The sequence below is a fragment of the Tursiops truncatus genome, chromosome 21, assembly GCF_011762595.2.
Source record: "Tursiops truncatus isolate mTurTru1 chromosome 21, mTurTru1.mat.Y, whole genome shotgun sequence".
NCBI classification, from domain to species: Eukaryota; Metazoa; Chordata; class Mammalia; order Artiodactyla; family Delphinidae; genus Tursiops; species Tursiops truncatus.
In genome coordinates this window covers 34,696,248-34,713,689 of record NC_047054.1, presented here as the reverse complement: position 1 = coordinate 34,713,689, position 17,442 = coordinate 34,696,248, and the positions used below count along the sequence as shown (strand labels likewise).

At 41.5% G+C, this 17,442-nt stretch overlaps 1 protein-coding gene across 10 annotated transcripts in view; it reads right to left on the bottom strand.

Moving 5' to 3' along the window:
- PSD3 (pleckstrin and Sec7 domain containing 3) overlaps positions 1-17,442 on the bottom strand; it is a 571,362-nt gene that overhangs the window by 23,210 nt on the left and 530,710 nt on the right. For all 10 annotated transcript variants that reach the window (XM_073798607.1, XM_033848747.2, XM_073798608.1 and 7 more), the window contains one exon: positions 5,319-5,462. In XM_073798607.1, the coding sequence (XP_073654708.1) occupies positions 5,319-5,462 (144 nt within the window). The remainder of the gene's footprint in view (positions 1-5,318; positions 5,463-17,442) is intronic.

Here is a 17,442-nt window from a genome sequence, read left to right as displayed (position 1 = left end):
TTACGTGCGCTCCTTGATATGAGATGCTTTGAATTTCCTGAACGGTGCTGTATGGAATGTGCTCTTATTTCAAATACATCAATTTCAGAAGGAATCGCGCCATTTTACATGCCACCAAAAATTAGAAATTCAGAAAAAGATGCATCACGCCTCAAGGACGCCCTAGATTTTCTAGATTTAAAATATTCCGTCCCAAGAGATTTACATGTCTTACTAGAATGGACATTTGTTGTTTCTAAAATTGAGCTTCCAGCCATGTGGTTCGTGTGGGCCCTGCCTGCCTTAAGCCATGAGCATGTGCTACTCCAGGTCGAAATTCAGGAGTGGGCACGTGGCTGATTTCTAGCCCATTCAGCCAAGGGGACTTATTCTGCATCTGGGTAGAGCCATCAGGGACGTGGACTTCTTTTCCTGCTGGACTGGAACCTGAGAACACATGTACCTGGAAGTATCCATTTTCTAACCACAGAGAGACAGTTGATTCCAAAGCTCATGTTCAAAGATCTAAGACACAAAGCATATCCAACCTTCTGCAGCCTCTGTACAGGGATGGCAAACTGAACCGCCCCCAGGGGCCAGGCCAGCAACACAAATGTGGATGCCTGCTAGGCTTGATATACTAAGGGGTGGTGGGGAGGGCCCTGTAGGTCTTCCCTAAATGCATTCAAATCTCAATGAAAACAAATCCAGCACTGCGATGGCCAAAGAAAACATTCTGACCTTAGGTCTGCTGGCCCATGAAATGCACTGGTCTGGTGCTGCCCGCCAGGTTTGCCCTGGCTCTGCAGTGAACCCGGGAGCCTCTGTTAGCCTGCCCTCAGGAATCCCTCCCTCCTGTAAGCAAACCTCTTACAGCCCAGTCACGCTTCTCACAGGTTTGGGTTGCTATGGTCTCCCTTTCCCTACTCAGATCTAAGAATTAATAACTTATGCCACTGAAAACATCTTAAATGTCACATGAAAAACATCCTGGATCAAACAGTATCTTCACTTTAACTGCTAAGAGACATAAAGACAAATTTCTGGGGCCAAGTACAGTGCTAGCAAGGGCTGTTTCTTAAAGGGCCCAGGAGTATCGGGCACAGCCCTGCCTACTGTGCTTCGAGTGGCTGGAGCTTTGTAAGTTTTTATATGTGACACAAACCACCCACCTGTCCCACATCCTGATAAATTTCCTAATGTACTAGAAAGATGGAGATCAGTTAAACATTTTTAAGTGAAAAGGGAACTGAATAAAGTAGAAATAAGTTATAAGGAAGTGAGGCCATTTCTGATATTTATTTTTTGAAACTGGGAAATGATGGCAAGTTTCTTACACAGACTTATGATGCCTAACAACCCTTTCAAAACTGAGATCAGACTCCACACGAACTCTTCTAAACAAGTAACAGCCACAGCTTGGGGGAACCAATTCAATCAAAAACAAAGCAATGCCACCCCTCCCCACCCGCTATGAATACGCAATAAAGAGAGACAGGCATGAACTTGGTTAACTAACAGCCATTCTGAGGGGAGTTTGCTGCTTACAGTAATAGTGAATATCCTTACAGGCTAAGGCTGAGATTGATGGAAGTCTCCTTGTTCTCTGTAGACTTTTTATAGACTTCAAAAACAAACAAACAAGAGAATGGACCTGAGGACACGGAGAGGGGGAAGGGTAAGCTGGGACAAAATGAGAGAGTGGCATGGACATATATACACTACCAAATGCAAAATAGATAGCTAGTGGGAAGCAGCCGCATAGCACAGGGAGATCAGCTCGGTGCTTTGTGACCACCTAGAGGGGTGGGATAGGGAGGGTAGGAGGGAGGGAGATGCAAGAGGGAAGAGATATGGGGATATATGTATTACTGATTCACTTTGTTATAAAGCAGAAACTAACACACCACTGTAAAGCAATTAGACTCCAATAAAGACGTTAAAACAAACAAACAAAAAACAACCACTGAACCTTCTTATTTACCAGAGTTTCTAATCATTTACTGTCAGTCAGGGTTTGGAGAATTTCTAAGTCATAGAAAGAGCTGTGAATTTGTCCCACTACGAAGAACTGTTTGTACTGAAAGCAACTTGGAATATAAATAACTGAAACGCATTAAGTTAGAAACAACCCCAGTGTTATTACCAACAGCTTAATATTCTAACAAAATAAAGGTGTTTTTCTTACCAAGATGTAAAAATTACAAGAACTGCTCTGAAACCACAGCGAGTCCCTTTACTACAGGAACAGGTGAGAGAAGAGGCTCCTGCCTGTGTTCTTCCCTGGTGACAAGGATGTAGATGGGATTCAAGCTCCCCTTCCTGTCACTGTCCATCTGAGGTCACAATGAACTGCAGACACTGCTGTCTGCTTATCACATTAGTTTTCAGGGGAGTTACTAAGCTTTCTCGGGGAACCACTTCCTCTGATGTTATCTTTTATACTCAATAACAAAATTCCATTTATTCACTCAACAAGTATGTATTAAGCACTCAGTCCATATTCCAGAAGCTGGGATAGAGCAATGAACAAAGTACATAAGACGGTCAGTAACACTCAGACCTCCTGTTCAGGAAATAGAGCAGCCTGCTAGGGAAGGCTGTAAAAAGCCAAGCACTGAATTCTCTGCAGAGCCTCTCTAAGGCACACACACAAGACAAATTCTGGTGGCTGAAATAACAGCAAAGTGGACCCCGAAAGATATAGTACTTCAATTTTAAGTTAGTGAAAAATAATGATTCACTTAAAAAAAAAAGATTACAAAAAATTTTTGAGATAACCTCTATGAAGTGAGGTGCCCGTCTGCCTTTCTGGTGACACAGGTCAACACAGTTCGACAGACAATCCAGCATGCCTGACATATTACCATATGAGAAGATTTTAATGAGCCAAAGTCCTGGAATGCAATCTGCAGGCTCCTTGATGTGACAATTTTTTTTTTTTTTTGGCGGTACGCGGGCCTCTCACTGTTATGGCCTCTCCCGTTGCGGAGCACAGGCTCCGGACGCGCAGGCTCAGCGGCCATGGCTCATGGGCCCAGCCGCTCCGCGGCACGTGGGATCCTCCCGGACCGGGGTACGAACCCGTGTCCCCTGCATCGGCAGGCGGACTCTCAACCACTGCACCACCAGGGAAGCCCTGATGTGATAATTTGATCAAAGCAAGACTTATCTCCACAGAGGTTGGTCTAAGTTCATGTCAGGAAATGAAAATGCCGGCTTTTGCTGGGTTACATTTTCAGAAAAGGGGCACCACAGTGGATGCAAAAGCAGGGAGTGCTTCTAGCAGCGGCATCCTTTCTATGGTCCTGCCACCGCCCCTGCCTCCTGGGAAGAGACTTGTAGCCTTTGAGCCAAGGGCTCAGGGCAAGGTGTTGAGAGCTGGCAGCAGGGGCCTGAGGTGCTGGGAAATTTAATTAGCACATGTGAAACTAAAAGGGCCTACAGCTGAAAGCCACTCCAGACGTGTGAAGAATTGGGATTGATTTTTGAGAACTCCCATCTCTCAAGAATGAACAAGTGTGGGGAGAGATGAGCTGCTTAGTTTTTTTGTTTGTTAAAAGGTATTTTTTCAAGTCTTTTGCTGGTAAGGCTTCCAAAGTTTTAGCTAATAAACTTTCTCCTTTAATAAAAGAAAGATCTTTCTTCATCTGCCCAGAGCAAGGACCTGCTTAACCATGAAGAAAACTAGTACATGGATCTGCAGGGGACCAAATGTTATTTTGTAACAGAAATTTTATAACTCAGAAAAAGACTTTTAAAAGCTTCCATGAAATCCTGTGCAGCCCAAAAGCAAGCACAGAGCAGAGATTAGAAATGGACCTGAGGCGCCTGCACTCCAAGGGCTCACAGCCTTGGCGCGGAAGCCATAGATACAAAGACTTCCTGAAATCACCATAACGGGAGTCACCGTGCAGGACGGTAACCAGCAGATTTAGAGCAGGCTTTTCGTAGGAGGGATTTGGGCTGCATCTTGGAAGATGAACAGCATTTTCAGAAATGAAATAAGGGGAAGAGCATTTGGGGCAGAATTAAGTAGATGAACAAAGGCATAAAAAGCGTGTTTGGAGAGAGCAGAGTGGGCAGAAATGTGACTGATATACATGGAGGTCGTGGTGGGAAGACCCGTGTTGTGGAAAGGCAGAAGGAACCCAAATCCTCTCAGACTAAGGATTGGACTTTATCTGAAGGTAAATTGTGGGGAAAATCAAGGGCAGCTGTCGAGCAGAAGCATGCCTTAGAAAACTAACTGACAGGAGCATGCAGGATGAACTGATGACAGGAAGCAGCCGCCAGGCTCATGTGAGACATGAAAACTCAGCACTTGGGCAGAGAGGCATAAAAGCAACACGGGTGGCAAGCAAGGGACAGCAGGGATATCGCAGAGGCAGAGCACTGGGATCTGGCTCCTGATCAGATCCTGGGGGATGGCAGGGGCCAGGGCGAGGGTGCTCAGATGATGCTACATTTCAAGCCCAAGGAAGAAACATGATTGTAAGATGGGAAAGAAGGAGATGAATAAGTAGAATACACTAGAGCTACAATGAAAAAGAATAGTTAAAGATGGATTCAATACACTCAACAGAAAAAGACTGTAAATAATTTAAAGATAATTGTTCTTCATTTTGGACTACAGGCTATCAACTTAAAAAAAGAGATACTTTAAGTGTCTTAAAGTGGCAGCTGAAGGGGGAGAGTCAGAGGATCCTGCATAACCCTGATGCTAACTTGGGAGAAAATTTAGCCAAAGGTAACATTTACTATTTCTACGGCTTTCAACTTGCTTTTAAATTTTCTGTCTTTCCAGAGTTTATGGACCCTCCCCATCCCTTTTAATGACCACACTTGCTATAGTATATGGATGTGCACAACTAGCCTCCTTGTGAAGGGCAGTGAGTGGTAAGAGGAAAAATGCATCTGTTGCCTAGCAGCAGGAAAAGGCATCATGTCGCCCTGTAGCTCATTTCCTCTGCGGTACTTTTTCTGACTAAGACTGTGTTGGAAGAGGTGCAGAAACAGAGAACGCAGCTGCCCACCCTGGCATGTCCATCTACTTGTTGTTTTTTTGTCTTGCAGCCAGCACCTGCTATTCCGACAGGCAGGCTATTTGCTTTTAAGTGCATAAACTGCCAATTATTCCTTGATGCTTGTTTGACGCTTAAACAGAACCATGAACATGAGGGGCCACCATGACCTAGACCCTGCACAGAGCTCCCCAGGGAGAGGCAGGGTCAAGGTACATTGCCCACAGTTACAGTAAGTATAAAAAAACCTGCCTCATGGAAAAAATCATAAAGTAGCTCAGGTACAGACAATTATTACATTTAGGTTCAACACACCTCAAACTCCAGATAGTGATCTTTGAGTTTGTACTCATCTACCTCCTTGGCTTTAACCTTCTTGTCAGGTGGGTAGGAGCGGTGCTCGGCTAGCTCTGTGGTGATCTGCCTCAGCTTGCTCTCGTGAGATTTCAGCTGTTCCTCCTGCAGGAAAGTATTAAGCCATTTAGCATCCAGAAAAATCAATAAACAACTGTAGCACACTTTAAAAAATCCCTTATGATGAATGACGTTAATTCATCAAAACAGTCCAACATGCCTCTGCTGCCACATCTTACCAACTTTCTCAGGCCAGGGTCCACGTGTACCTTCGAAAAACAGCAACCAAGGCCAAGGCCAGCCCCCCTAACCAGGCCTCTGGTCACAAAACCAAATGCTTTCATAGCCCTGCGTCAGGAGTAACTGCCACGGAGTTGAGACCAGGCCTCCTCAGAGATACTCAAGCAGGCAAGGCACCGGCTGCAGAGTCAAGCACCCATCCTGAGGGCTGCACAATTTGGCTTCTCCATTTCACGTCCTCAGCAGTGCTGTCCTGTCACTACAGATGAAGACCTACCTGCATATTTTTTTTTCCTTTTTGAGACAAGCAATGCCATCAAGAAATAATTATTCTGAAAGCTGCTATTCTAAAAAATGTAGTGACCTATGCTTTTCCCTCCAAAATAGTAGAGGTTCTGACTTCCCTCAGCCTCAAATTTTACTGAAGGATATTTAAGTTGTTTTCAGGTTTCTCTGGGCTGCTATAAATGATGCTACATTCTTATGCATGTTGCCTAGTGAATATGAGCAAGAATTTCCCTATAGCATACAGGCACATCTCGTTTCATCACACTTAGCAGATAATGTGTTTTTTACAAACTGAAGGTCTGTGGAAATCCTGTGTCAAGCAAGTCTATCGATGCCATTTTTCTAACATTTGCTCACTTTGTGTCTTTGTGCCACATTTGGTAATTCTCATAATATTTCAAACTTGTTCATTATGATTATATTTGTTATGGTGGTCTATGATCAGTGATCTTTGATGTTACTACTACAACTCACTGAAGGCTCAGATGATGGTTAGCATTTTTTAGCAATAAAGCATTTCTTCACTAATGTATATAGTTTTTCTAGACAGAATGCTATTGCACACTTAGTAGACTGGGGTACAGTATAAACATAACTTTTATATGCACTGAGAAACCAAAAAAATCTGTGTGACTTTCTTTATTGAGATATTGATTTCATTGCAGTGGTCTGAAACTGAACCCACAATGTCTCTGAAGTCTGCCTGTGATCATCAAGAACTGAAATTTCTGGATTTTAGAAAATGTATATCTTTAAAATGACGCTAAACTGTTTTCCAAAGTGTTTCCACCAGTTTACATTTTCACAATAGGCTTGAAACTTCCCATTTTTCTACATCCTTGCCAAAATTTGCTATCACACTTGCAAATTTTTGCTAATTTTATGGGTATAAAATGATTTGAATTTACATCTTCCTGATTACAAGTGAGGATGAACATCTTTTCGTATGTTTACTGGAATTCCTATTCTGTGAACTGGCTGCTGAAACACTGGACCCATTTTTCTGCTGAGTCCAGATCTGTAAGTACAATGACTCACAGTTTACAGTTTATAGTGTACAGTTTATTCACAGTCAAATAAATGTCTAAATTCAACGTGCAGTGCTTTACTCCAGCTTCATCATCTTCATGAAGCAAGAATCAAGGAGATAATCTCAAAATAGAAGCATTTTAAAATGATGCCTCTTAAATGTCTATTTTCACCACTGAAATAAAAATTCCAAGTGGTTCTTACGGCCATAAATGGATACAGACCACGCAAATTATTTCAATGCTAGAATCCCACCATATAGGAGACACACAGACTTTCCCAACAAAAGTGGATGTGAAAACGGAGAAGGAGGAAGGCAGGAGCCACAAGATGCAACAAGATGTTCTTAGGCTCACGCAATTAAATCTGTAATATCCACCATGAAGAAAGACCAATCAGGAAGCTTGCTGTTCTCCTCCCTTTTGTCTTTGCCCTTAGAATCCATTAGGGAAGCATGCAGACCATTCTCATGGGACAACGCTAACAAAGGGGATTTCACAGAAGACAGAGAAATACACCTGACAAAGTTCAAAGAAAAGGAACAGAGACAGCAAATGGCATGTACTCGTTTAAACTGTTTTAAATTAGGAAGTCACAGCTTAAGTAGTGGCATTAAAGTAATAGATGCAAGAAAACTACTGTTATATGTCAAGTGATGTACATTGGTAGTACCTGTGATAGCACATATAATGAAATTTTATTCAAAAGGCAAGTTTCAGATGATGTCACTTAATATTTAATTTTTTTCCTACTTATATAATATTTTGACTTTGAAGAAAATTTCATATTTTCCTTTAAAATACCAAACTCTAGAAGAGACCATCAAGATGGAGGAGGAGTAAGACATGGAGATCACCTTCCTCCCCACAAATACATTAGAAATACATCTATATGTGGAACAACTCCTACAGAACACCTACTGAACGCTGGCAGAAGACCTCAGACTTCCCAAAAGCTGTGTGGTTGACAGGGTCTTGGTGCTCCAGCCGGGTGTCAGGCCTGTACCTCTGACGAGGGAGAGCCGAGTTCAGGACATGGTCTACTAGAGACCTCCTGGCTCCACGTAATATCAAACGGTGAAAGCTCTCCCAGAGATCTCCATCTCAACACTAAACCCAGCTGCACTCAACGACCAGCAAGCTCCAGTGCTGGACATCCTATGCCAAACAACTAGCAAGACAGGAACACAACCCCACCCACTAGCAGAGAGGCTGCCTAAAATCACAATAAGGTCACAGACACCCCAAAACACACCACCAGATGGGGTCCTGCCCATAGAAAGACAAGAAGCAGCCTCATCCACCAGAACACAGGCACCAGTCCCCTCCACCCACTGAACCAACCTTACCCACTGGGGGCAGACACCAAAAACAATGGGAACTACAAACCTGCAGGTGGCGAAAAGGAGACCCCAAACACAGTAACTTAAGAAAATTGAGAAGACAGAAAACACAGAGCAGATGAAGGAGCAAGGAAAAAACCCACCAGTCCAAACTACTGAAGAGGAAATAGGCAGTCTACCTCAAAAATAATTCAGAGTAATGATAGTAAAGATGATCCAAAATCTTGGAAATAGAATGGAGAAAATACAAGAAATGTTTAACAAGGACCTAGAGGAACTAAAGAGCAAAAAACCAATGATGAACAGCACAATAAATGAATTTAAAAATTCTCTAGAAGGAATCAACAGCAGAATAACTGAGGTAGAAGAATGGATAAGTGACCTGGAAGATAAAATAGTGGAAATAACTACCAGAGAGAAGAATAAAGAAAAAAGAATTAAAAGAATTGAGGACAGTCTTAGAGACATCTGGGACAAGATTAAATGCACCAACATTTGAATTATAGCAGTCACAGAGGAAGAATAGAAAAACAAAGGGACTGAGTACATATTTGAACAGATTATAGTTGAAAACTTCCCTAATAATCAATCAAGTCCAGGAAGCTCAGAGAGTCCCATACAGGACAAATCCAAGGAGAAACATGCCAAGACACATATTAGTCAAACTATCAAAAATTAAATATAAAGAAAAAATATTAAAAGCAGCAAGGGAAAAACAACAAATAACACACAATGGAATCCCCATAAGGTTAACAACTGATCTTTCAGCAGAAACTCTGCAAGCCAGAAGGGAGTGGCAGGACATATTTAAAGTGATGAAAGGGAAAAACCTACTACCAAGATTACTCTATCCAGCAAGTATCTCATTCAGATTTGACAGAGAAATCAAAACATTTACAGACAAGCAAAAGCTAAGAGAATTCAGCACCTCCAAACCAGCTTTACGACAAATGCCAAAGGAACTTTTCCAAGATCTACAATAACAAACCCAAAACAATTAAGAAGATGGTAATAGGAACATACATATCAATAACTACCTTAAATGTAAATGGATTAAATGCTCCAACCAAAAGAAACAGACTGGCTGAATGGATACAAAAAAAGAGCAGCATATATGCTGCCTACAAGAGACCCACTTCAGACCAAGGGACACATACAGACTGAAAGTGAGGGGATGGAAAAAGATGTTCCATGCAAATGGAAATCAAAAGAAAGCTGGAGTAGCAATTCTCATATCAGACAAAATAGACTTTCAAATAAAGACTATTACAAGAGACAAAGAAGGAGACTACATAATGATCAAGGGGTCAATCTAAGAAGAAGATATAAAAATTGTAAATATTTATGCACCCAACATAGGAGCACCTCAGTACATAAGGCAAATGCTAACAGCCATAAAAGGGGAAATTGACAGTAACACAACAATAGTAGGGGACTTTAATACCCCACTTTCATCAATGGACAGATCATCCAAAATGAAAATAAATAAACACAAGCTTTAAATGATACATTAAACAAGATGTACTTAATTAATATTTATAGGACATTGCATCCAAAAACAACAGAATACACTTTCTTCTAAGGTGCTCATGGCACATTTTCCAGGATAGATCATATCTTAGGTCACATATCAAGCCTTGGTAAATTTAAGAAAATTGAAATCGTACCAAGTATCCTTCCAACCACAATGCTATGAGACTAGATATCAATTACAGAAAAAAAAAAATCTGTAAAAAATAGAAACACATGGAGGCTAAAGAGTACATTACTAAATAACCAATAGACCACTGAAGAAATCAAAGAGGAAATCAAAAAATACCTAGAAACAAATGACAATAGAGACACGACGACCCAAAACCTATGGGATGCAGCAAAGGCAGTTCTAAGAGGAAAGTATATAGCAATACAATCCAACCTCAAGAAACAAGAAACATCTCAAATAAACAACCTAACCTTATACCTAAAGCAATTAGAGAAAGAAGAATAAAAAACCCCCAAAGTTAGCAGAAAGAAAGAAGTCATAAAGATCAGACCAGATATAAATGAAAAAGAAATGAAGGAAACGATAGCAAAGATGAATAAAACTAAAAGCTGGTTCTTTGAGAAGATAAACAAAATTGATAAACCATTAGCCAGACTCATCAAGAAAAAAAAGGAGAAGACTCAAATCAATAGAATTAGAAATGAAAAAGGAGAAGTAACAACTGACACTGCAGAAATAAAAAGGATCATGAGAGACTACTACAAGCAACTATATGCCAATAAAATGTACAACCTGGGAGAAATGGACAAATTCTTAGAAAAGCACAACCTTCCAGGACTGAACAAGGAAGAAATAGAAAATACAAACAGACCAATCACAAGTACTGAAATTGAGACTGTGATTAAAAATATTCCAACAAACAAAAGCCCAGGATGAGAAGGCTTCACAGGTGAATTCTATCAAACATTTAGAGACGAGCTAACACCTAACCTTCTCAAACTCTTCCAAAATACAGCAGAGAGAGGAACATTCCCAAACTCATTCTACGAGGCCACCATCACCCTGATACCAAAATCAGACAGAGATGTCACAAAGAAAGATAACTACAGGCCAATATCACTGATGAACATAGATGCAAAAATCCTTAACAAAATACTAACAAACAGAATACAACAGCACATTAAAAGTATCATACACCATGATCAAGTGGGGTTTATCCCGGGAATGCAAAGGTCCTTCAATATACGCAAATCAGTCAATGTGATATACCACAGTAACAAACTGAAGGATAAAAACCATATGATCATCTCAATAGATGCAGAAAAAGCTTTCAACAAAATTCAACACCCATTTATGATAAAAACCCTCCAAACAATAGGCACAGAGGGAACTTACCTCATTATAATAAAGGCCATATATGACAAAACCACAGCCAACATCGTTCTCAGTGGTGAAAAACTGAAACCATTTGCATTAAGATCAGGAACAAGACAAGGTTGCCCACTCTCACCACTATTATTCAACATAGTTTTTGAAGTTTCAGCCACAGCAATCAGAGAAGAAAAAGAAATGAAAGGAATCCAAATCGGAAAAGAAGAAGTAAAGCTATCACTGTTTGCAGATGACATGATACTATACATAGAGAATCCTAAAGATTTCTCACCAGAAAACTAGTAGAGCTAATCAATGAATTTGGTAAAGTAGCAGGATACAAAATTAATGCACAGAAATCTCTTGCATTTCTATACACTAATGATGAAAAATCTGAAAAAGAAATTAAGGAAACACTCCCATTTACCACTGCAACAAAAAGAATAAAATACCTAGGAATAAACCTACCTAAGGAGACAAAAGACCTGTATACAGAAAACTATAAGACACTGATGAAAGAAATTAAAGATGATACAAACAGATGGAGAGACATACCAAGTTCGTGGAATGGAAGAATAAACATTGTGTAAATGACTATACTACCCAAAGCAATCTACAGTTTCCATGCAATGCCTGTCAAACTACCACTGGCATATTTCACAGAACTAGAACAAAAACTTTCACAATTTGTATGGAAACACAAAAGACCCTGAATAGCCAGCGCAATTTTGAGAAAGAAAAACAGAGCTGGAGGAATCAGGCTCCCTGACTTCAGACTATACTCCAAAGCTACAGTAATCAAGACAGTATGGTACTGGCACAAAAACAGTAATACAGATGTATGGAACAGGATAGAAAGCCCAGAGAGAAACCCACACACATATGGTCACCTTACTTTTGACAAAGGAGGCAAGAATATACAATGGAGAAAATACAGCCTCTTCAATAAGTGGTGCTGGGAAAACTGGACAGCTACATGTAAAAGAATGAAATTAGAACACTCCCTAACACCATACACAAAAATAAACTCCAAATGGATTAAAGACCTAAATGTAAGGCCAGACACTTATAAAAGTCTTAGAGGAAAACATAGCCAGAACACTCTGTGACATAAATCACAGCAAGATCCTTTTTGACCCACCTCCTAGAAAAATGGAAATAATAACAAAAATAAACAAATGGGACCTAATTAAACTTAAAAGCATTTGCACAGCCAAGGAAACCATAAACAAGATGAAAAGACAACCCTCAGAATGGGAGAAAATATTTGCAAATGAAGCAACTGACAAAGGATTAGTCTCCAAAATTTACAAGCAGCTCATGCAGCTCAGTATCAAAAAAACAATCAACTCAATCCAAAAATGGGCAGAAGACCTAAATAGACATTTCTCCAAAGAAGATATACAGATTGCCAACAAACACATGAGAGGATGCTCAACATCACTAATCATTAGAGAGATGCAAATCAAAACTACAATGAGGTATCACCTCACACCAGTCAGAATGGCCATCATCAAAAAAGCTACAAACAATAAATGCTGGAGAAGGTGTGGAGAAAAGGGAACCCTCTTGCACTGTTGGTGGGAATGTAAATGGATACAGTCACTATGGAGAACAGTATGGAGGTTCCTTAAAAAACTAAAAATACAACTACCATACGACCCAGCAATCCCACTACTGGGCATATACCCTGGGAAAACCATAATTGAAAAAGAGTCATGTACCACAACGTTCATTGCAGCTCTATTTACAAAAGCCAGGACATGGAAGCAAGCTAAGTGTCCATCAATAGACGAATGGATAAAGAAGATGTGGCACATATATACAATGGAATATTAATCAGCCATAAAAAGAAACGAAATTTAGTTATTTGTAGTGAGGTGGATGGACCTAGAGTCTGCATACAGAGTGAAGTAAGTCAGAAAGAGAAAAACAAATACCGTATGCTAAAACATATATATGAAATCTTACAAAAAAAAAAAAAGAGAAAGGTTCTGAAGAACATTTCAGGACAAGAATAAAGACACAGAGGTAGAGAATGGACTTGAGGACATGGGGAGGGGCAAGGGTAAGCTGGGATGAAGTGAGAAAGTGGCATGGACATATATACACTACCAAACGTAAAACAGATAGCTCGTGGGGAGCAGCCACATAGCACAGAAAGATCAGCTGAGTGCTCTGTGATCACCTAGAAGGGTGGGATGGGGAGAGTGGGAGGGAGATGGAAGAGGAAGGAGATATGGGGATATATGTATACGTATAGCTGATTCACTGTTATAAAGCAGAAACTAACACACCATTGTAAAGTAATTATATTCCAGTAAAGATGTTACAAAAAAAAAACCAAACTCTAATTTCATGAAGAAAGTATTTCTTAGCTGCTTTGGCAATGGGGACAGGCAAGCCAGTGTTCACAGCGTTCACAGATCTCACAGTGAGCCCAGGGCTGAGACAGTGCAAGAGCCTTCCCTTCCGAAGCACAGCCCAACGGTTCAGCTACCAGCCAGGCACAGAAGTCAGCTCTCCATCCTTTTATACCAAGCATAAGACTTAAGGAGGGGAGGAAGGAAGAAGACCAGAGGGAGAGGGCAGAGGGTTGAGGGTTGGTGGGTAGGACACAGCTGTCCGCCTGCACTCTAACTGGACACATACTAGGTTGACAGGTGCTGTGCTGGGTGCTTTTTCCCACTGTGGAATACAGAACCCCAGGAATTCTAAAGTGAAAGAGAACCTGGCCTTCGCCCCTCTAACCTGTTCCTCTTGGAGGCCATGGAGATCCAGAAAGGTCAAGTCCTTGCTTGAGGCCCCAGAGGTAAAGGCAGAGGGGCAGCAGCCCCATTCTCCCAACTCTGAGCCTCCAGACAATGGTATAAAATCCAAAGGGCTGCTGAAAACACAAGCTTCAAAACAGTCTGCTCCCTGCTGGATCAGTGCTGACCTGAGCCGTCAAGGCTCTTGGTAAACGCATTGGTTCTCAACTGCCTTTTCTCCCGTGGCTCTTAGACACCCAGTTTTAACAACTAGGTCCTTTCTGCAAACCCCACTCAAAGCCAGAGTTCCCTGGATTCACAGCCGATTCCTCTGCTGCGTGTACAGCACTTACAAGTCTACACCACATGCTCAGTAAAAAACATACCCTGACCCCTGTGGGAATTTCGTCTCCTCTACTGTTTATAAAGCTCTCTGGAGGCAGAGCAAGTTCATTTTCCCTTCTCTCAACTCATCCAGTGTCTAGCATGGTGCTGGGCGGGGGAAGGAACGAGAGGCACCGTTCTGCCTTGTAGACATGACCTGCCTAACATCAACTGACCCCTTCAGCTTCCATTAGCTAAGAGCCAAAACCAAGTCTGAGCTATTTTTGTAATGCCCACACACCTCACACAGTACCTGATATATGGGTCTCTCAGGAAACAGGAAGTGACTTACTTTTTAAAAATGGAATAAATTGACTTACTTGTTTAAAAAAAGGGAAGGTAAAGAGGGAGACCTCAGACTGTTTCCTTGTGCTGTTTTAAAGTAGACATGATTTAGAAGGTAATGGCATTTCTAGGAATCTGCTAGGCAATTAACAAGTCAAATTGCTAAATACTGCAGCTTCATCAAACCCAAGCCGCAGGAGTTTAGACTAAAGAACACCTGCCTTCAAGTCAGCCCGAGGGGGGCTATTGCTGAAAGCACCATCAGAAAGATTTTGTTTCATCATTTCAAGTTTAAGACGGTTTTAAGGACCTTAAGCAGTGTTTAGTGAGTTTCAGCATAATAACCTAATTGTTTTATTGAGTATCTAGTATATGTTAACTATTTAATTCAACCCTCTAGTAAATGAATACGAAAGCTGTCTATTCTCAAAGTGTGGTCCAAGTTCATGCCAAGGAGTCTAGACTGCATCTTGTTGGCAATAGTGAGCCAGTTAAGGTTAAGTGACATCAAAGCAATCATGTTTTAGCCAGAACTGTGCAGGCTGGACTGAAGAGAAGCAAGATGAGAGGAAGGGAGATCTCCCGTGGTTCTAGGAAGGGTCTGCCAGAGTTTTCCAAGGCAGGGCATGCGCCCCAGGCAAGGTGATCCACTGGGATGAATTTTTAAAATCAGCACTGAGATATAATTCACACTTGACCACACAAATCACCCATTTGAAATGTACAATTCAGAGTTTTTTAATATATTCACAGGGCTGGGCTGTGCAACCATCACCACATTTAATTTTATGACATTTTAGATCCCCTAAAAGAGACCCTTTTGGAATAGAATCACACAACACGTTCCTTTTGTGACTGGCTTCTTTCACTTAGCAAGGTTTCCCAGGTTCATCTACACTGTAGGATGTACCAGTGCTTCAGTGTTTTGTGGCTGAATAAAGTCCCGTTGTATGGATATATCACGTTTTGTTCATCCATTTATCAGCTGATGGCCATATCTACCTTTGGCCGTTTGAATAATGCTGCTGTGAACATTCATGTAAAAATTTTTATGTGAATGTATATTTTCATTCTCTTGTTATCAAAGTGGGGTGAAATTACTGGGTCACATGCTAACTCTATGTTTAATCATTTGATAAACCACCGAAGTGTTTTCCAAAGAAGCTGCTTCATTTTATATTCCTATCAGCAATATATGAGAGTTCTAATTTCTCCATAACCTCACCAATATATTACTTTTCATAAAAATTTTAAAAAACTTACAGCCATCCTAATGGTATCTCATGGTTCTGGTTTGTATTCCCCTAATGACTAATGATGTTCAGCACTTTTTCATGTTATATTGGTAGTAAGACATGCAATATATTTTATTTAAAAAATACACATATTGAAGGATATCTGCTCAAATATTTAGTGTTGATAAGGTAAATGACCAAAAAATTAGGATACCAGTGATCTGAGTACAAGATAATAAGAGTCTGAATTAAGAGATGTGGGTAGGATATGAAAGATGTGTAGGAAGTAGAAGTGACAGGACTGAAAGTATGACATTGAGTGGGGTGGGAAGGGTGTGGTTCTGGCCAGTAAGGGACACACTCTGAGAATGCCTTCATCCTCTGAAAGCTCTGCTCCTAACGTCTGCCTGTGGAGAGGGGCGTTGAGAGGGCGAGTCAGCCGGTTGACCCTGGAGCCGGACCTGGGCACCAGGAGGCTCCTCACCCAGCCCCCGCCCTCGGAATGTGCATTCCGCTTGCCTTCCCCGTGCTAGGAGCTGCCCAAGGACGCGGCCTTGAGACAGTAAGGTGGTGTTGGGACCATCTGGACGGCCTACCTGACTGGAACCCACTTAAGGATGCTTATAAACTTTAAGATCCTGGAGGCGGGTGCAGAGATCCGCTGTGTCTCAGATGCCCAAGACAAGCCTCGCAAGTTCCCTTGCTTATTAAGCCTGCCACCTACCAGTCCGGGGTGGCTGCCTCTTTCTTCGGTCTCTCCTTGCCCTCCTCATATGGGGCCAGTTTGTGAACCAACATTGCCCCACTCACCTTGTCCTTAGCACTACTGCCATGTGGTCAAAGCACAGGATAGCACGAGGGTGAGAAGCAAACACAGAATCTCCTGTTTGCGACTGGGTTAATCACAAGGCTGGCCCTCAGTAGTTAGCATTTAGTGATCATCCACTGAGTCAAACTTCTACAGAACAGTGGTTGGAATTCAAAGCAGAAAACAGGACAAGATACCTGAGGAAATGACACTGTCATGAGGTACAGGTCTCCAGAGAAGTAGTGAAACGGAGGCAGGTTTTGTCACAGGGCAGGGTCTCTGGTCTGCACTGCATATGGCAGGACACCGGTGTGTCTCAGAAACACACATATTCCCCGGGACCCTGGCCCAGACCTGATCAATCGAGGCGGGGGGCCGGGGGATGAGAAATGTGCGCTTTAAATAAGTCCCCAGATAATTCTTATGCACATTAATGTCTGAAAATGACTACTTTGATGAGTAGAAAAGGAGGTCCAGTAGATCTTGAAGACGGCCAACCATGAAATCCTAAGTTTGGAGTGCTACACCAGAAGGAGAAACAAAACTTACATTTTCATACTAGTCTCTCTACCTGCGACAGAGGAAGAAAAATGTGCCCTGGGAACATGGTCATGAAAAACAACTAGAAGAAGGCAGCTCTTCCCACACAGCAGAGTTGCTCAGAAAGAACCACGCTACTCTGACAATAATCAATTCCAATAACGACGGCTAATATGGTTTGGAGAGAAGACAAGAATAAATTAAAGAAAAGCCTGCAAATGACAGGGTGGTGAACAGTGTGTCTTTAAAAGCACCAAACAATCTTCTAATTGAATGTTTAGTTTTTTCCTCACACTGTTTGACTTTTTTCCAGCAGGGCACTCACACTGT